The sequence below is a fragment of the Schistocerca nitens genome, chromosome 1, assembly GCF_023898315.1.
Source record: "Schistocerca nitens isolate TAMUIC-IGC-003100 chromosome 1, iqSchNite1.1, whole genome shotgun sequence".
NCBI lineage: Eukaryota > Metazoa > Arthropoda > Insecta > Orthoptera > Acrididae > Schistocerca > Schistocerca nitens.
In genome coordinates this window covers 572224340-572246526 of record NC_064614.1, presented here as the reverse complement: position 1 = coordinate 572246526, position 22187 = coordinate 572224340, and the positions used below count along the sequence as shown (strand labels likewise).

Below are 22187 nucleotides of genomic sequence, written 5' to 3'. Positions count from 1 at the left end.
GAAATAACTTACAATACGTTAGTTCGTCCAGTCTTGGAGTAGTGTTCGTCTGTATGGGAATTTTACCAGTTGGGCCTGATTCAAGAGATTAAGAAGGTCCAAAGAAGAGCGGCAAGATTCGTGACTGGTACATTTAGCCATCGCGAGAGCGTTACAAATCTCATAGAAAGTTCGAAGCGGGACACACTTGCAGATAGACGGCATGCTAAACAGAAGCGGCTGCTCACTAAATTCCGAAATCTGATCTTCACCGAGGATGTAGAGCATATATTATTACCACCAACTTTCAAATCGCGCAGTGATCACCATTCAAAGAAAAGGCAAATAAGAGCTCGTACTGAGGCGTTCAGACAGTCGTTTCTCCCTTGCGCGATCCACGAGTGGAACAGAGGGGGGGGGGGGGGGGGATATGACTTTGGCGCGAATTGTGCCCTCCGCCACCCACCGCTTGGTGGCTAGCAGGAACATGTTTTAACGGCTAGATTGACATGGAGAGAGAAGCTTTTAGATTTCGATATCATCCCTTCACAAGCTATCGGACACAAGGTGGTCTGCGAGGTCCGTGGGCCTATGCAGTGCGCGAATAATACCGTGCCTCCACTTGCTAAGCATTTGCCAGGATTACCAAGGGTGGTTGAACTTGCTTTTAACTTTAATTTGACTGCGGAGACACATTCTGAACTAAGCGCATTCCGAAATGTTAGAAATCATATCAATGTGTCTTGATGTCCTTAGTGTAGTACGAAGTATTACTGTTACTGCAATAAACATACGTAACATTGTGCTTCAAGTGAGGGGAGCCGCAGTAGGTGTTTGACGTGACAGTATTAAGATTCTAGCAGAAAATTTCGGAATATCACCTAACTTGAATGTAGCACTCTTGGCCCTGACAGTCTGAAAGGCAGAAGGAAACGCTTTGTACATCAGACACCAGAAGAAGATTTAAACCTGAGCCTGGAGAACAGTATTAAACTGAATGTCTTCAGTGTTATTCTAATATAGTCCTAGGAAACTTAACCATAAGGTATGTGCCATAGACAACATGATGGAAAAAATTGATTTTCTGGTCATTGTTCATCCTTTACCAGATATATAAATCTGTTGAAGAGATGCTCAGTGTCTTCATCTGTTGTTACACAAAATTTGATGCCAAATTTATCTTTTTTACTAGCCATTTATTGTGTAAATCTGTGCCTGTACGTAAAGGGAAAGAACAGTTCATCAGTTGTTATATTTTAAACTTTTATCGCTGATATCAAAGTGTAAAAATGTTAATAATGTCCCTAAAGCTCTCTCTTGAGATTGTTTTGCAAAAGAACTAAGGGCCTCAGTTTTCTGCCACAAATTATCAATTTCAAAACATAAATACATCTAGGTCAGAAATAGAAAAAATGCAAGCTGTTTTCCAGTTGTCCATGAACTTTTGTCTGTACACAGTTTTATATGTTTTATTATTGCATCATCTACAGCCAGCACAGTGAATTTTGATGTTTCTCTTTGTAAGTGGCAGTTATTCTGCTCTCTGATATAAAACATTTCTTCCAGGGGCATTAAAGTTCTGATTGTAAGTCTCTCATTTTGTCCTGTTTTTTCTGTATTGGTTTCAGATGACATCTCTTCCTTAATGGTACGCTGGTTTTACTGCAAGAGTTTATCTTACTGCAGTAACAGTCATTGGTCCAACTTCTCCAGAACAATTCACAATTACTTCCACTTGATTCAGCTCCTTATGGAATATAATAATTGCTACATGTTTCAGCTTGTCTTTCAGTTTCACAATCCTCAGATTCTTTCTCTGTAACTTCCTGCATATGTTCTAACTATTCCATTACTTTCTTGTCTGATAGCTTATGAACAATTATTAAAATATGTATAAAGACTTATACACAACCAAACAATTGAAATTAGCACTGCCAGTGCTCTGGACATACAGTATACAATAAGACTGATGAGCATAACCACAGGTCTGTAAATTTTACAGCACAGTCACTGGTAAAAAGAAATAAAAGCCACAAATTTTAAAGATTTAAGAAAAAAAATACTGTTGTTATAGGCAGCCATAATCTCTAAATGGTCAGTTTGTCTGCTTACATGTTTCAGGTGTTAAAAGGTAATTGTATCAAAAACTAATATTTTACCCAAGTTGAGTCACACAGTTGTAATATATCTCTTCTCAAGTAGCAATAATCATAAAGGTAAACATTAATCAATGCAGGTGCATTTTTGGTTAAATACACTCCTGGAAATTGAAATAAGAACACCGTGAATTCATTGTCCCAGGAAGGGGAAACTTTATTGACACATTCCTGGGGTCAGATACATCACATGATCACACTGACAGAACCACAGGCACATAGACACAGGCAACAGAGCATGCACAATGTCGGCACTAGTACAGTGTATATCCACCTTTCGCAGCAATGCAGGCTGCTATTCTCCCATGGAGACGATCGTAGAGATGCTGGATGTAGTCCCGTGGAACGGCTTGCCATGCCATTTCCACCTGGCACCTCAGTTGGACCAGCGTTCGTGCTGGACGTGCAGACCGCGTGAGACGACGCTTCATCCAGTCCCAAACATGCTCAATGGGGGACAGATCCGGAGATCTTGCTGGCCAGGGTAGTTGACTTACACCTTCTAGAGCACGTTGGGTGGCACGGGATACATGCGGACGTGCATTGTCCTGTTGGAACAGCACGTTCCCTTGCCGGTCTAGGAATGGTAGAACGATGGGTTCGATGACGGTTTGGATGTACCGTGCACTATTCAGTGTCCCCTCGATGATCACCAGTGGTGTACGGCCAGTGTAGGAGATCGCTCCCCACACCATGATGCCGGGTGTTGGCCCTGTGTGCCTCGGTCGTATGCAGTCCTGATTGTGGCGCTCACCTGCACGGCGCCAAACACGCATACGACCATCATTGGCACCAAGGCAGAAGCGAATCTCATCGCTGAAGACGACACGTCTCCATTCGTCCCTCCATTCACGCCTGTCGCGACACCACTGGAGGCGGGCTGCACGATGTTGGGGCGTGAGCGGAAGACGGCCTAACGGTATGCGGGACCGTAGCCCAGCTTCATGGAGACGGTTGCGAATGGTCCTCGCCGATACCCCAGGAGCAACAGTGTCCCTAATTTGCTGGGAAGTGGCGGTGCGGTCCCCTACGGCACTGCGTAGGATCCTACGGTCTTGGCGTGCATCCGTGCGTCGCTGCGGTCTGGTCCCAGGTCGACGGGCACGTGCACCTTCCGCCGACCACTGGCGACAACTTCGATGTACTGTGGAGACCTCACGCCCCACGTGTTGAGCAATTCGGCGGTACATCCACCCAGCCTCCCGCATGCCCACTATACGCCCTCGCTCAAAGTCCGTCAACTGCACATACGGTTCACGTCCACGCTGTCGCGGCATGTTACCAGTGTTAAAGACTGCGATGGAGCTCCGTATGCCACGGCAAACTGGCTGACACTGACGGCGGCGGTGCACAAATGCTGCGCAGCTAGCGCCATTCGACGGCCAACACCGCGGTTCCTGGTGTGTCCGCTGTGCCGTGCGTGTGATCATTGCTTGTACAGCCCTCTCCCAGTGTCCGGAGCATGTATGGTGGGTCTGACACACCGGTGTCAATGTGTTCTTTTTTCCATTTCCAGGAGTGTATAATACCAGTCTTGCACTATGTAATTATAACATGGAAGAAATAATTACAAATGATAAAGATTTACTTATTTTTTCTCTCTCACTTCCAGCTCTGTGTCCAAAAGGCAGGTTTATTGTTGTAGTGATTGAAACACTTTGCTGTCTTTCATTTTTTGACATTATTTTCATCCAAGCAAAAAATATGACACAGTCTCATCATGACATATTACAAAACTGAGCATGAGGTGTTGCACAACATAAAAATTGAATAAAAGAATGCAGTTAAAGCACGTTGCTCTTATTTATATCCTTATTTTTGATGTACAAACCTTCTTGGAAAAAAACGTTTTTGATCATTACAATTTTCCGATTAGAACATGAATTTTAACAAAAGTATATCTTTTTGGAAACTACTATTTTAGTATTATAAAAATATTGTATTTGTTATATCAATTATTTTCAAATTCATAATGGATTGTTCTTATATCAGGAACTCTCTTACTGCACATAATTCTGTAATCACAATATGTTTTGGAAAAAAAAATTTAACTTTTTCACTCTGTAAAAAATGCAGTTTCAAAATATTTATGTGAATCTTAATATAATTAGCTCTTATCAGTGTAGAAATTTGATATAATGTATATTGTTCATACACTGTATTTTCATACTTTCGATTAAATAAAATAATTTTTACTGAACTTTATGAATTTTTACGTTTTGGGTATTGACAACTATATGCTAAACAATAAATTTCAATTCAAAATATTCCAACTAAAATTTTGATATTTCTCTGAAATATGTGTATCACTCACTAAGGGAAAACTACTGTGTTAAATAAGTAAGTAGCTCCTAGTTTACATTTCTTATTACCTCCTCTGTTTCCAAAATAATGAGATGATGAACCTTTACTGTTATATGTTTAACATATGTATTGGACAGAGTGAGAAGGGGGAACTTCCTAATTAAAAAAAAAAAAATCATGAAACAGAAAATATTGGAGATATCAATTTAAGTCTCTTTTCTTTACATAGAGGTACTTTTTAAGGTTTTATTTCATTATATTTTGAAAATGATGTCTCCCGAGAGTTGTGTACCTGTGATACAAGTACCAGAGGATCCTATCTCCTCTGCATAAAGTACAGGATCTGTCAATACTCATCCATTTGACTATGAGTGGCATATCATTGGTAGATATAGGCATCCTGTATAGGGTGGACGGAGAGCAGGGAGGACTCAGGTTGTTGTACTGATCCCCCTAATCAACAAGTTTGAGATGATGTCTTTCACCAAAATGAAAACTGAACGAGTGGTATTCACTTCTCCCACTTTGGGGAAACCTGTTTTGTTCAGAGTCTAGAGCAGGCAAACACAAAAGGGTAGAGGTCTATTAGTCATCACCGTTTCAAATGCTTGGTGAATGATGATGCCCCTTAGGGAGATGGCAGCTAGGGACAGGAAAGGACACCAGGTGCACTCAGTGTGTATGCCTGGAGGCCTCATTCAATATGTTGAAGAGACTATTCCAGCAGCCATTTAGGCAACCAGCTGCAGACTGTGGTGCACGTTGGAACAAGCGATGCCTATCATCTGGACTCTGAGGTCATACAGGGCTGTTCCAGCGACTGACAGAGAAGGTTGAGAAGACCAGCCTCATGCATGTAGTTTCAACGTAGCTCTCACAATTTGCAGCATCGTCCCTAGAACTGATTATAACTGTTTGGTTCTGAGTCAAGTGGAAGGACTGAACCAAAGACCCCGTAAGTTCTGTGACAAGCTAGGCTGTGACTTCCTGGACTTGCACCTTAGGGTTGAGAACTGTAGGGTCCCCTTGAATGGGTCAGGTTTGCACTACATGGCAAAGGCTGCTCCTCAGGTAGCTAACAACATGTGAGGTGCACCCAAGGGTTTTTTTAAATTAGGCGACTCTCCATCCAATACAGATAACAAATACCTGTAGAAACCCAGAAGTATCAGTGTAAGATCGAAAGAAATGCTTCCTATAGGTGTAGTGTTAAAATCCTAATGGTTAACTGCCAAAGTATTTGCAACAAAGTGCTGAAGTTTGAAGCACTCCTGCAAAGCAGTAGAACTTATGTCGTACTAGGTACAGAAAACTGGTTGAAACCTGAAATTGATAGCAGTTAGATTTTTGTGGAAAATTTGAGCGTATACTGAAAGGATAGGCAAATGGAAAATGGGGATGGTGTATTTGTTGCAGAAGACAAGAAACTTAAATCCAATGAGATAGAAACTGAAGCTGAATGTGAGATTGTTTGGGCAAGACTCAGTATCAGGAGTGGGCACACAGTAATAACTGGATCTTTCTGTCACCCACCATACTAGTCTCTGATGTAACAGAAAAGCTTAGAGAAAACTTCAGTTCACTTGTAGATAAATTCCCCAGTCATACTGTAATTGTCAGTGGGGCTTTCAACATCCCATAATTTATTGGGAAAATTACAGTTTTGTTAGTGGTGGGCATGATAAGACAACAAGTGAAATATTACTAAATGCCTTCTCTGAAAACTACCTAGAACAAATAGTTAGGAACCCTACTGATGATGAGAGTACATTGGACCTACTGGCAACAAACAAACCTGACCTCTTTGAGGATGTCCACATCAAAACTGGTGTCAGTGGCCATGACGCAGTTGCAGCAACAGTGATTACCAAAGTACAAACGACATCTAAAACAAGCAGAAAGATATATATGTTCAGTAAACTAGATAAAAAATCAGTAGTATCATATTTCAGTGAGGAACTTGAAACTTTCAGCACAGGACAGGAGTTTGTAGAGGAACTATGGCTCAAATTTAAAAGAATAGTTAACCATGCACTGGATAGGTATGAACACAGTAGAACAGTTCATGATGGTATGGACCTTTCATGGTATACAGTCACCGTAAAGAAACTTCTAAAGAAATGGAGATTACTGCATAATAAGTGTAGAACAAAGCATATGGCTATAGATAGAAAGATGCCAAATGAAAAGGGTTTGGCTGTCAAGAGAGCAATGTGTGAGGCCTTCAGTGGCTACCATTCCACAATATTATCAAATTATATTTCATAAAACCGAGAGAAATTCTGGTCATATGCAAAGGCTGTTAGTGACAACAGAGTTAGTGTCCAGTCCGTAGTGAATGAGACAGCAACTGAAATTGGTGGTAGCAAAGCAGAAGTTGAAATGCTAAACTCAATTTTCCAATGTTCCTTTACAAAGGAAAACCCAGGAATACTGTTCCAACTTAATCCTATTACCATTGAAAAGATGAATTAAACAAGTATTAGTGTAAGTGGTGTTGAGAAACAGCTGAAATCATTAAAATTTAACAAAGTTCCATGGGCTGATGGAATTGCTATCAGATTTTATACAGAATTTGCATGTAAGTTAGCCCCTCTTCTAACAATAATCTGTCATAGATCCCTTGAACAAAAAAACGTGATTAGTTCTTGGGAAAAAGCACACACCATCCAATAACCTTGACATTGACTTCTTGTAGAATCTTAGAACACATTCTGAGCTGAAACTTAATGGGGCATCTTGAACAGAATGATGTCCTCAATGCTAACCAGCCGGGATTCCAAAAAAATCAATTATGTGAAACTCAACTCACACATGATAACCTTATTGCCAAAAGTACAATCATGTGGGGTAGCAAGTGAAATCTATGACTGGATTGAGGACATTTTGAAAGGGAGGATGCAGTATGTTATCTTGGATAGAGAGTCATCATCAGATGTAGAAGTAACTTCAGCTGTGCCACAGGACAGTGTGTTGAGACAGTGTGTATAAACGACCTTGTAGACAATAGTAATAATAACCTCAGACTTTTTGCAGATGATGCAGTTATCTGTGATGAATCACTGTCTGAAAGAAGCTGCACAAATTTCAGCCAGATCTTGCTTGATAAGATTTCAAAGTGGTGCAATGATTGGCAAATTGCTTTAAATGTTGCACAGTAAAAAGTAATAAATGAGAGTTTTCAAATACATAAAACGTTATTTTTATTCAGATAAGTCATTGTTGTCAAATATGTCTGCAGTAATGTGATATTTTTTAAATGATAAATCCCACCCAAAATTTTATGCTTAATAATTTATCAATGGGGACTTAACATTGTTTACTTGCAAACTGAGTGCACTTAACATAAGCCAGCGTTGACCCGTCATTGTTTACTTACTGGGTGAACTGTTTCCGTTTTTTATACCAAGATCTGCATTAATGACTTCTGCAATAATAAAGTATAAGAACCTCAAAATAAGTTTATGATTCAGCACAATATAAAATTAATTTTAGCAAGAACCCTAGTGCAACATGTAAACAGTGTTAAGGATGACCCTAAACATTCCCACCATCACTCTCCTCTTGTAAATTCATATAGTCTATTGTAGGGAACAGAACTTAACATTATTTAATGAGCCCCTCAATCAGGTCATAAATACCCAAAGGTTGTTGACTGGCTGCCATGTCAGTCTCTGCCTTGTGGCATCACGTGAAAGTAATATGGAAGAGAATGTTTTCTGCTCACCACTCTCCTGGCCATTTTGCCAACTTCTCAGACCTTGGAGTCACTGTTTCTCATTTGAGTAGCTCCCAGTTGGCATCACGAGGCCGAGTGCACCCTGAACCAGTTCTCCCACCAAGGAAAAATCCTCAGTAGTACCAGAAATGGAGCCTGGTTCCTCTGTATGGTGGGCATCTATGATGGCCACTCAACTATAGAGGCTGAGTTAACATTGTTTACTTGCATAAATAAATGTTCACATTTACCTGGCTAGCAACAACTTTTAAAGTGAATTTACATTCAGGAACATATTTTGGATCCATCTGAGTCATAGTTATCCACCCAATCCACTGAATTGTACAAATTGTCCCTGACAAACATATTCCAAACACAAATGCTGCACTTATTGCTACTGCCGGCAGTACCACTGTTTACACACCCTGAAAAGTTGCTGTTAGCAAGAATCAGAAATTAGTGATGGATCTGCCATGTGTCAGTTTATTGTGGAACTATCAACTAATGTGGATAAAGTACCTAAGTTAGCAAGTTTTACATCCATTAACTGAATTAGTACTAGTTAATCTACAGACGTGCAGAACTCCTTTTCCTATCTATAAATACACAGCATGGGTAATTTCTTTTGTTTGCCCCATTGTTTATATGGCAGACATTTCAGTTTTTCTTTTTTTTCACTGTGTGTACTAAGGTCACATCTGACTGTAACCTGCAACTGCACCCTCCATTTTTTTTACATATGGTATTTTCAATCTTGTGGAGACTTTCTACAACTACATCACAGATCTCAAATATTGATAAGATTTAAAGTGGTGCAAAGATTGGCAACTTGCTTTAAATGTTCCAAAATGTGAAACTGTGAATGGCACAAAACGAAAAAAAATGTAGTATCCTATGACTATAATACCAATGAGTCACTGCTGGAATCGGTCAACTCATACCAATACCTGGGTGTAATGCTTTGTAGGAATATGAAATGGAATGATCACATAGGCTCAGATGTGGATAAAGAAGGTGGTAGCCTTCAGTTTATTGGTAGAATGCTGGGGAAGTGCAATCAGTCTACAAAAGGAGGTTGCCTACAAATCCCTTGTGTGACCTGTTATAGAGTATTTCACAAGTGTGTGGGACCCATACCAAATAGGACTAACATGGGATATTGAATATATACAGAAAAGGTCAGCATGAATAGTCACAGGTTTGTTTGATCCATGGGAAAGTGTCACAGAGATACTGAAGAAACTGGACTGGCAGACTCTTGAAGATAGATGTAAACTACCCTAAGAAAGTCTACTAACAAAGTTTCAAGAACTGACTTTAAATGATGACTGTAAGAGTAAGCTCCAACCCCCTTCATATTGCTCACAAAGAGATCATTAGGATAAGATTAGAATAATTACAGCACCCACAGAGGCTTTCAGACAATCATTCATAACACATGTCATGCGTGATTGAAACAGGAAGAAACCCCAATGACTGGTACAGTGGGGTGTACTGTCTGCCATGCCCTTTGCTATGATTTGCTGGGTATATATGTAGGTGCCAAAAACATTGTTTTTCATAATAATTTATAGTGATACTTACTGTGTTTTTGTTGTAGCAGTATTCTATGGTGCATACTATTGAAATATGTGAAAAGAGAAGCTCTGCTTCGAGTTTTGAATTTTGTTTGATGTGAACTGGATATATTGGTGCAGAATTGTTAAATCTCAATATATTACAGTTATAAGGCAACAATAATTCTGGGCATTCAGTTTTAATTCTGAATAGATTACAACTGCTTTTTAATCACTGTAAAGTTTGTGTAAGTCAATAGAAGAATGTATGTAATCATTGATGTAATATTTCATTTTTTTCCAGGTTCTTTATATCTTGTCTTCACTGCTGCAGTAGAGATGACTTATTCTTACAGTTCTGTGTCTGCTGAAGAACAGAAACCTGTCAGCTACTCCTTCAGCAGATTCTTTAAGAGGCAGTGTGTAAGTAAAACTTATGGTTACCATTTAAAAACATTTCTCATAGTAACAGCTTAAAGTACCCATGATAAAAGAGCAACCTACATCTGTAAGAAGAGGGGACAAGGAATGACAGTGGAAGAAGAATCATTGCAGTGCAATAGACAGTATTTTTAAAATATTGAAGAGATACCAAGTCTTGAAACTGAGTTTAGTTCACATGGAGATGAGGAGAGACAGGCAGAAAGAACAAAACACAATGAACTGCAATAAGTGGCACAAAAAGATCTCAGGTTTTCATAACTTACCGAAAAAAAGAAACGTGTAAGGGACAATTGGCAGCTTAATGTCATGGGCCTTTTTCTGTTCACCTTGCTAGTAGACACAGCAATTTCTGTTTTGAATGGAAAACGTTCCTTTTACTTTTCACTTGTTATTTTACTTCTCTACAGGTCCCTTTTACCTTAAATATTTTATTTTGCATTTGTAAATAGTGTGAAAGATCAAATCATGAATGGAACTATTAGTATAGCTTTATACACTGAGGTGACAGAAGTCATGGGATTGTGATACACACACATACAGATGGCATTAGTATTGTGTACACAAGGTATAAAATAGCAGAAGATTGGTGGAGCTGTCATTTGCATTGGTGGAGTTGTCATTTGTACTCAGGTGGTACTTGTGAAAAGGTGTCCAATGTGATTATGGTTGCATGACAGGAATTAACAGACTTTGAACATGGAATGGTAATTTGAGCTAGATGAATGGGACATTGCATATTCAAGAACACAAAATTTCAGGCATTACCTCTTACCACAAAATCGTAGAGGGAGACCAAGAGATGAATACACTAAGCAGATTCAGAAGGATGTAGGTTGCAGTAGGTACTGGGAGATGAAGAAGCTTGCTCAGGATAGAGTAGCATGGAGAGCTGCATCAAACCAGTCTCTTACCACATATAATGCAGTGGTCGACGGCCTACTTGTAATGACTGAGAGCAATGTTGCTTACAGACAGTTGTCAGTGCTAACACACAAGCAACACTGTGTGAAATAATCACAGAAATTAATGTGGGATGTATGACAAATGTATCTATTAGGACAGTGTGGCAAAATTTGGTGTTAATGGGTCATGGCAGCAGAAGACAGACGCGAGTGCCTTTGTTAACAGCATGACATCACTTGCAGCACCTGTCCTGGGCTTATCAGTATGTCGGTTGGACCCTAGATGACTGGAAAACTGAGCCCTGGTCAGATGAGTCTCAATTTCAGTTGGTAAGAGCAGATAATAGCGTTTGAGTGTGGTGCAGACCCCAAGAAGCCATGGACCCTAGTTGACAACAATGCACTGTGCAATCTGGTGGTGGCTCCATAATGGTGTGGGCTGTGTTCACATTGACTGGACTGGGTTCTTGATTACTTTCGGTTACTTGGAGACCATTTGCAGCCATTCATGGATTTCATATTTCCAAACAATGATGGAATTCTTATGGATGACAATGCACCATCTCACTGGGCCACAGTTGTTCACGATTGGTTTTAAGAACATTCTGGACAATTCAAACAAATAGTGTGGCCACCCAGATCAGCTGACATGAATCCCATCATGCATTTATGAGACACAATTGAGAGGTCAGTTCATGCACAAAATCCTACACTGGCAACAGTTTCACAATCATGAATGGCTTCAATGGCATCATGGCTCAATGTTTCTGCTGGAGGTCTTCCAGTGACTTGTTTAGTCCATACCATGTTGTGTTGCTGCACTATCCTGGGCAAAAGGAGGTCCAACATGCTACTAGGAGGTATTCCATGATTTGTCACCTCATAGTATAATAGTGATTGTAAGGAAACTGCAAATATCAAAATAATGAACACCAAATGAAATTAAGTGTATGTGGTTTGGAACTAGGGAGCAGAGTATTTGATTTGATTTTTCATTCGTTCCTGTTGATTGCATATTGTACAAGTAGTGTACTAGTAATATATGGCAAGTCAAGTGAAATAGTACAGTATTATGTGAACATTTTGTATATTACATGTATAATAGTTTACTTATTTTCTAAAAACAGCTGGATGCTTGTAATATTAAAACACGTATTTTACTGGCATAAATTTAAGTGAATGGGTAAAATGGTAAAAGAAATAAAAATAAACGTTTTATCCTAATGTCATACATAAATAAATAAAATTACATCTTACCATCATGATTCAAATTGAAATTCAAAACCTCTTTTGAGAGTACGTATTTTAGCATAATGACATAATCAATGTTACATTTTGTTAGAAGTATACAATAAAGAAACAGAAAAGACTTCAAAATCAGATGGATGTGTCACAAATTGTAGCTAACTTCACAACTCAGTATGTAAAAACACTTCCCTATCATAAGGGATATGGGTCAAACAAGACTCACCCTTGGTGCAGATAGCTCCTTGAAACATTACATCCACTTTATGTTTATGAAATTTTACAATATCAGAAAGAATGGCCCAAGTGAGAGCAAACTCAGAGCATGTGTAGAAAAATTTACTGTCAATTAGTGACTTAAGATTGCAGACAAATAATATTTGTGTGGGCCCAGCAACACTGTCTCTTGTATGTGTGCACTGGTCAATATCTTGCAAAACTTACTTGTGAATAGCGATGAAATGACATAGAAACTTGAAACTAAATACCAGTATACTTTGTTGATGCCAACAAAGCATTTGGGCAGAATGATCAGCTTTGAGGAGCTGGGTTTGTCAAACAATGAATCCTGTCTCATACAGCAAATGTTGAATGGAAAACAGACAGTTGTATTGGATAGCAGAAAAGATGTCTGAATATCAGCAGAATGGGGTGCCATCACATGTGGAGTGCCACAGGGCTTAGTTCTGGACTCCCTACTTTTTATTAATTTTATTAATGCTCTACCACTTTGAACAGAATATGGGAAATTCACCATCTTTGCTGATGAGACTGTGCTACTTGTTGATAATTCATCAGAGAAACTTTAGGTGTAGGCTAAAAAATGTTCTCAAGGATGTTGTGAACTGGTTTAATATACATGGTCTTTCTGTTAATCACAGTAAAACGAACTGTATTCAGTTTCAGACAACCTCTAAAGAATGGAAAAAAATAGGAGAAAAATGAGATGACCTGTAGATTTCTAGGATGAATAGTTCAAAACACCTGGGCTTACATATTGATAGTAAACTAAACTGGTCAGATCACATCCTCTATCTGTGCAAAAGACTAAATTCTGAAGCTTGTGCTTTACATAGGTTTGCTCTTAAGGAACCAATTAAATCTGGTTATTGCAGTTATTTTCATGGCTACTGCAGCATATGGATTCATGTTTTGAGGGAAAACAGTCACTACTAGAAAAGTACCATACTCACAGGAAACAGCCATGAGTCAAGTCCACCCTAGAGCCAATTGCAGAAGTCTTTCTAAAGAAATTGAAATCTGCACATCCAGTGCACAATATATATTGTCCCTGATGAGTTTCATAAGGAAAAAAAGGTCCTTTTTAAACCTAATAGTGTATATCATGGCCATAATACTAGAAGAAGGAAAGATATCCACTATGAACGTACAAACCTGGACACGGAACAGAAGGGGTTCCATTTCAGTGGCTACAATATTTTTAAAGCCATCCATTCACAAATTAAGTGTTTATTAAATGATGAGCTCTTGTTCAAAAAGACAATGCAATGCCCATTGCAGGGGTGATTTAACACTATAAAAGAGTTCCTGAACCACAATGAATAGTACCCATCTGCCTGTAACTCTCAGATACATTCCCAGATCCGTATTTGTGATTTTGTCTATTTATTATTGTAAACATATCTAATTTTCTATATTAGATTCTTGTGTTATTTATCTGCAAAATTTATTTTTCTGTAACAGAACCTAAGTTATATATTGAGGTGACAAAAGTCATGATATAACTATATGGATGTACACAGATGGCAGTAGTATCATGCACACAAGGTATAAAACAGCAGTGCATTAGTTGAGCTGTCACTTGTACTAAGGTGATTCATGTGCTAAGTTTTGCAACGTGGTTATGGCTGCACAACGAGCATTAACAGACTTTGATCATGGAATTGTAGTTGGAGCTAGTTGCACGGGACATTACATTTCAGCAATCATCAGGGAATTCAGTGTTCTGAGATCAACAATGTCAACAGTGTGCTGAGAATACCAAATTTCAGGTATTACCTCCCATCACAGACAAAGCAGAAGCTGACAGTGTCCTCTTAATGATTGAGAGCAGCGTCGTTTGCGTAGAGTTGTCACTGCTAACACGCATCCAACACTGCGTGAAATAATCACAGAAATCAATGTGGGATGTATGACAATCGTATCCAGTAGGACAGTGAGGTAAGATTTGGTGTTAGTGGGTTATGGCAGCAGAAGACCGACATGAGTGACTTTGTTAACAGCATCATTTCACCTGCAGTGCTTCTCCTGGGCTTGCAAGCATGTCGGTTGGACCCTAGATGGCTGAAAAACAGCGGCCTGATCAGATGATTCCCAATTTCAATTGGTAAGAGCTGATGGAAGGGTTTGAGTGTGGTGCAGACCCCAAGAAGCAGGGACCCAAGTTGTTAACAATGCACTGTGCAAGCTGGTGGTGGCTCCATAATGGTGTGGGCTGTCTTTACATGGAATGGACCAATTGTTGACTGGAAATGGTTATGTTCAGCTACTTGGAGACCATTTGCAGCCATTCATGGATTCAAGATTAAAAAAAAAAAAAAAGGAATTTTTATGGATGACATTGCACCATGTCACAGGGCCACAGCTGTTCACAATTGGTTTGAAGAACATTCTGGACAGTTCGAGCAAATTACATGGCCATCAGATTGCCTGACATGAATCCCATCAAACATTTATGTGACATAATTGAGAGGTCAGTGTGTCCAAAAACACTTGCATTTGCAGTGCTTTCACAATTACAGATGACTATAGAGGCAGGATGGATCAATAATTCTGCGGGATACTTCCAACAACTTATTGAGTCCATACCATGCTGGGCAAAAGAAGGTCCATCATTATATTAGGAGGTATTCTATAACTTCTGTTACCCCAGTGTAGATACTTTAATAAGAAACTGATTAGTACTATTACAGAATACCATAGAATGTTACCTCAACAAATTTGTGGAACTGACGTGTTCCATATCCTGAGAAGTATTCACAACATGGATCATCAGAACACAAAATAAATAGATAAAATAAAACAACCAATCTTAACTTCTGTTATTGGGGCGGGGGGGGGGGGGGGGGGGGGCAGGGGAGTTGTATCTGGGCAGCAAGCATTACATCAGGAAGGTTATGGAGCCTGAGATCCTGTACCTCTGCCAAGAAATTCCACATGCCATATTTCAAAAAGACAGTGTCAGGTCACTGGGTCAAGGAGAGTGCAACCCTTCTTCAAAGAGCAGTGGGTGTCACTTCTACCTTGGACTGCACATTATCCTGAGACATCTTATTCAGCTGTGTTCTCCAACAACCATATCTTTCTGCAAACACTTATAATAGTTTGTGGATCTATAAACAAACTATGTGGTGGGGGATTCACTGAACTATACCCACATCCTCTTTAACCACAACAGACACTTTCTCAAAACTGTCTGCTGCACTTTTGTAGAAATCCTGGTAGTCTAGAATCTGCAGAACCTGTTGCAAAGGAGGGTCTGGGTATTTAAGGATTTATTCCTGAATTCAAGAGTCAGCTATATTGTGCATGATGGAATCATGAACCATTATATCACTGTAATATCTGCCACAGTCAAAGTTGAATTGACACAGTCTAGTAAGGCCTTGCACTTCAGTCACCCACTAATGGTACGTCTGTCCTTTTTGTTTATGTGATCTAAGGAATCTGTAAGGGGCAGCTGGCACTTGTACCTTATCCTCATAATACTTTGTAAGCACATGCAGCAGATCTTTGTATGTTACTAGTTCAGAGCAGGGTGTGGGGAAAAGTTTGGTGCACAATCTAAAAGAAACCACTCCCACTGTGGCTGAGAAATAAGAATGTTTGTTGGTACATTGTATGTGATGTGCTGCAATGTGTGCATTGAACTGTGCAAGGTATTCTGTCCAGTCTTCCTTCATATCATCAAACTCATGAAGGGGCGATGCATATGCAGGTTGTGCAGGCGACGGTGCTGCCCTTGCGTCCGGCATCTTGTGTGAGGTCTTCAGCACCATCATAAAGCGATTCATCACTTTAAGCAGTTGTGCCATTTGTTGACTCAGAAACTGAATAAACTGAGTTAGGTCAACTATAGGCAGCACAGGCGATTGTGGTGTAATAGCCATTTTGAATTAAGCTGTGCATGGAAGACAAACAATGAAAAGCAAAAATAGCAAGACAATGTAACACAGAGAAAGCAAAAAGGGAGTGCAAATGCTGCAACTTTGGAACCTAGAATATAAAGAGCACAAGCAAGGCAAACACAAGGTAGGCAAGAACAGCAAAAACCAAGCAAAAAGACTACAGAACAGGAATAAGTAAACTTGAATACTTGAAGACTGCCACACATGAGTACAATGACTTGTTGGCAGATGTTGTGAGTGAGTTTGTACACGGCAGTAAGGAGAGGTGAGCTACAGAGTGGAGGGGCAACTGTCATCGTAGAAAAGCTGGACAGGTGCAGAAAAGATTAGTGAACAAGAAACACAGCAAACAGAAGATTTACTTATCTTGTATTTCTTTGGATGTATGAAGACTATTTACAAATGATGCAGCAAGAAATAGACTCCAGTTACCAATGTCATAAGAACAATCACGGACAAAGATGTCATAGCATAGTAGCTCCAAGTGCAAGTGGGCTGAGTGGCTGCCACTGACCATCCTATATTGTGGCGGATGAGGGCACTCATAGTACATGCCTTGCTGGAGGTGTAGATCATCAGGCATGCTCCATTGCATCTGCCAGATTCTGCATGACTGCTATTGATGTTGGACAGAAACTCATAATTCTATTGCCAGCTGTGATATGCTTGTAAGGTGGTACTGATATGTGGTACAACATCTGCCAACTAGATTAATCAAAATCATGGGAGCAGTTCAGAGGTATCTTAACTTTTTCATCGTTGTATATATACAAAACAGTAATGTACATCACAAAAGGTAATGAGGACTGGATTACAAATGCTAGTGTACACACCCACAATACAAGAAGGAAGAATGAAGTACGGAGCATACCCCACCGACTGGCAATGCTGGAAAAAGGACCCCAGTACTCTGGTATCAGACTACTAAGAAGTCTGCATAAAAACCTGCAAGATAGTGTACTTCACAAGGACTTTCCAAAGAAATTTAAAGACTATCTCATTGAGAAAGAGTTTTACAGTGTTGCAGATTACTTACGCCATTAAATTTAAATATAATGTTATTCATAATCAATGATGTTAAAATGTAAGCTAAATGTGTAGAAAAATAAGTGATAATGAACGGTAATACTTTGACATGTCCTATATTACACGTACATTTGCTGTACACAATGTAATCTTACAGGATCAAATAAAATTCAATTCAATTCAATTCAAGTTTTCTTACGAGGCTAGATTTGTTACAGATAGGCTCAGTTAGTATGAGAGTGTTACGGAAATGCTCTGCAAACTTAGATGGGAATACTTGGATGAAAGAAGGCAATCTTTTTGCAAATTGATACTGGAAAAGTCTAGAGAACCAGGATTTACCACTATAGAGTAATTCTACTGCCTCCAATGTTCATCCTGCCTAAGGACAGTAAGGACCAAAGAAGACAGATTAGGCTCATGTAGAGGTGCACAGAAAATTATTTCTCTCTCACTCCATTTTGCAAGTCAGATAGAAAAGTGTATGATGGTACTATACAGTGGATTGAAAAGTATGTATGTGGATGTAGATGCAGCTGTAGTACAGCATTTTGAGTTGTGAGGAGGGAATCCAGAGACATCTTCAGAAGATTTTTAGTTTCTCCACGCTTCAAGGGTGCTTGAAAATCATGGGAAGAGTAAAATAAGTGCATAGCATGAGTGTATGAACTGAGTTAAGCATACCACCAATTGCACTTAAGTGTGGGAAGACATAAGAAGGATGTATAATGTAAATGTGTTATACTCAGGCAAAGTCTCAGACAATCCCCAGAAACATTATAAGGACAATGGCAGAACATTAACCTGGTGTTACTTCCACAGCTTGATGGGCACCAGCCATCTAACATTACTAAAAATAACAGAGAGAGGTAGTAATAAAGATGAGTATAGCTGCCATTTGTGCAAAGAGGAGTGACAGTCTCCTCTTTCAGAGGTTCCATACACTGAGGTAATGATCTGGTATGTTCCAGTATTTTAATAAGGAAATCTGCCTTGGTGTCTTTAATCAAATGTGGCAGACAAGACAGTATACATTTTGAGAGGGGAAAGGGGGGGGGGAGGAGGAAGAGGGAAGAGGATAGATAGGGGTGTGGAGGTGGACAATACTAATTCCTCATAAACCAAAGAAGACCTGTACTTATATCATAGCATGCTCTTACTAACAGTGTGAAAAAGACCTAGGAGTGAGAACTACCATCCAACCTAGATTCTGGAAACCCAGATGTTCCTTATTAACCTCCAGTGTGGGCTTAGAAAAAAATCATTCCACTACTGATAACCTGACATAAAAGAGTATGCCACTCCAGATTTTAGCCAGCCCATCACCCTACAAGATTATGCTCATAGGTTTTTGAGATATAAAAAGTCATTAAAATGCAGGAGCACTCTTAAGTATCTGTGATATTTCAGAAGAAGGCTGCACAAAAATTAAGACATAAAGACAGGTATCAGTGGGCAGAGACTCTCTTGAGGTTTAGGTCTGTAATATGTGCCACAGCATAGTTGCAGAGTACATCACCAAGGAACTGTCAGAACATGACATATAATGGAGGGATGTGTGCATTTTGTGTCCTTGAATTTGGTAAATGTGGGTTAGTTGTGATGGTTCAGTGATGATTTTGTGCCAAATATAAGGTAAAAGCTCCATGTGTGAAGAAAACAAACTAACAGAGATTGAGGAACATGTGTAGGAATCATTTGTGAGGTGCCCAAAGAAATTGGTGGCACGTGTGAGTAGATAATGGCAGATACTACACTCAACTGTTTGACACCTTTTATGGAAACATCTGTGTGTAAATCTTTATTGGCTGCAATTGTTAAATGTGCTGACTACATATTATAAAAAGCTTCATTCTGGCTTTTGCAATGATTTGCAGCAGCTACTGGAGGAAAAAGCTTTTCACATAAGCTAGTTTCCAGTGGCGAGAACTTATGATGTGGTTGGAAAGGTGAATTGTCATAATGTGAATGTTTAGGTCAAATAACATGCACACGAGATTATGAAACATACATGTGATTCACCTAAAATTAACATCTTATGTAGCTTGTCCTCATCAAAAGTTTATAGACCAATTTTCTTTGTGACTTAAATTGACTGGTTTCATGAACCTGGATGGACTAGTTCATTAGTTTCATGTTCTATGGATCATTTGGCACAATAGGTCATAATGATTCAGACTGAGTCATTGTCCATTCACATTGCAAATTAATTTGTATGTATGGTTACATTCTGAACATTTTGAAGTTTTTTACAAAAAGAAAAAAGATATAGATATGTGAGTTAGTAATTCCTACTCAACACATTTTACTCATTACTGTAATAGAAATTATTCTGCAGAATAGAGGGTATTGTTAGGGAGAAACTTTCTCAGTTTGCCTTCAAATTTTACTTTGCTGTCTGTCAGACATTTTATATCACTGGGTAAGTGATCAAAAATTTTTGTTGCAGCAACAGCTTATGCCACAATACAGCAAGACATAGGAGACTTCATTTTGCAAAATTTTCTTTCAGACATTTGTGATTACCTTGATGCTGAGCTTCCTCAGTGATGGATTGGGCATACTAAGCCATCACGAATCTCCTCCTCTTCAGTGACCCCAATGTCACCTTAGTTACCCGCATGTTATTTCTTCTTAAGGGATTATGTCAAAGACATGTGTTCATGCCTCCATGACCACTTAATTTGGAAGAGCTGCAGGAAGCATAATGATGCAATCATTGATGTCAACCATAATATGTTGGGATGCGTGTGGCAGGAGTTTGACTGTTGTACTGACATTTGCCACATTACAAATGATGCCCATATTGAGCACCTGTAACATCAGTTAAAAACTTGTAGAGATGCTCTAGCCATAGTTACATGTCTAATACCTGTATTTCTCATTATTTATACACAGCTATGCAGTATGAGAACTTCATAAAATAATAGTTGGAAATGTTGTGAACATTTACTGTAAGATATCTGTTTTTGGTTTTTGATAGCTTGTTGGAAGATGCAATGTCTTTAATGCAAGTAATCATACAATACTTTTGACAGATGACACAAATGTTATTTATAGCTGGGTTTAGGAGATTGTAATGCAATTGGATAGTAACCATGCTGGACAGTTGTGTTGAAAGATGAACTGAGTATGACTGATACTATGGGTACAGATGTACGTATTAAGTTTTGAATTTTATTTATCCTTTGTCCTCTTTATTTGCTAACTGTGTGTTATTTGACTGTACATCTCCATTGTGTCCCCAATTTTCTAAATTAGGAAAAAATTAAGAGAAAACTATTGAGACACTGTAGTTCAAGTTAATTCTTGGTTTACCTATTTCTTTTTGTTGGTTTCTTTACTTCCTGGCTAAATAAATATTTAATTCACTTTTGGAATGCTACATAGCAGGAATTCTGCATGACACGTCCATGACATGCAAATCCATATGGCACCTGATATCTCTGCATAGGTCATGCAATTACAGGCCAGAGGATAGTGCACTTGGAGCTGGTGCCCAGTAGCATCCCAGATGCACTCCATTGGTTTCATATCAGGCACATTTGGTTGCTAAGACGTCAGTGTGAGTTAACTGTACTGCTTCTCAAACCACTGTAGCATGGTTTTTGTCTTGTGATGTGGACAGTTATCCTGCTGGAAGATGTCATCACCATCAGTGAAAACATCAATCTTGAAGGGATGCAGGTGGTCCACACTAATGTTCACGTAATACGTAACTGTCATGCTGTGTTAGATTACGGTGATAAGACCTGTGGAAGCACAGGTGAATATTACCCAAGGTACAATACTGCACCCACTAGCCTGCATCTGTGGTGTGGTGCATGTTTTGAACACCCATTCCCTGGATGACAGCATATCTGGATGCGCTCATTGATCTACAGAAGCAATAAACATGATTCATCTAATCAGCAATGTGTTTCCATTGATGCACTGTCCAATCTTGATGAGGAAACTGTAATATGAGGACTGGATGTTTCCTGCAAATAGAATTTATTGCTTCAGATTTTGGCTATATTTTACTAACCCAATTTCACTCCCTTAAGCCATCAGCACACGGACTGTGCATCAGAATGTTGAGCGTTGAGTGTGCTGAGTTTCTGACGTCATAGCATGCAGCACATTTGGGAGTCTTTCCAAACATGCAGAGCAATATCTAGCACGCCAGATATTCTGAGCATGTGTCTGAGCATTCACCAATGTGTTGGCACAATACCACCTATGTCACATGCACGACATCTCCCTTCGGCAAAGAGTTGTGAGGTACCATATTGGCATTCATTTCAAGCCTTTACATATATAAGCCGTTTCTGAGCACTAGCAAATTGAGAATCACTGGAAAACCTGTTGTTAACTGTGTGATTCATTCCAATAAAATAATGAGAAACATCATATTCATGGAAAAAGAATTGTTGTAACTTGCAGTATGAGAGTATGCTATTTGAAGGCAGCGACACACTGAAGATTCACCCAAAACCAATTGTTCTTGGTGCAATTTGTTATAATTAAATTTCAATCAGTAACATATCTGTGATTAAAGTTTTCAGCTAGTGGTAACATGCTGTGATTGGTTATTGGCAGTGTGTTGTTGGTTTAGCATAGTGAGTAGCGTCACTAATCCGTACAAAGATTGAAATGTAGGGCAGTGGTTCACATCAAAGAACTTTCAATTTTTTTTGTCCTAACATTTGTGTTTTCATTATGTTGTG

At 39.2% G+C, this 22187-nt stretch overlaps 1 protein-coding gene across 1 annotated transcript in view; it reads left to right on the top strand.

Annotated features, from left to right (window-relative positions):
• The window catches only part of LOC126254994 (carnitine O-palmitoyltransferase 1, liver isoform-like), a 222565-nt gene that overhangs the window by 89573 nt on the left and 110805 nt on the right, over positions 1 to 22187 (top strand). Inside the window, exon 2 of the mRNA XM_049955356.1 lies at positions 10018 to 10136. Coding sequence (XP_049811313.1) covers positions 10053 to 10136 — 84 coding nt within the window. The 5' untranslated portion in view covers positions 10018 to 10052. The remainder of the gene's footprint in view (positions 1 to 10017; positions 10137 to 22187) is intronic.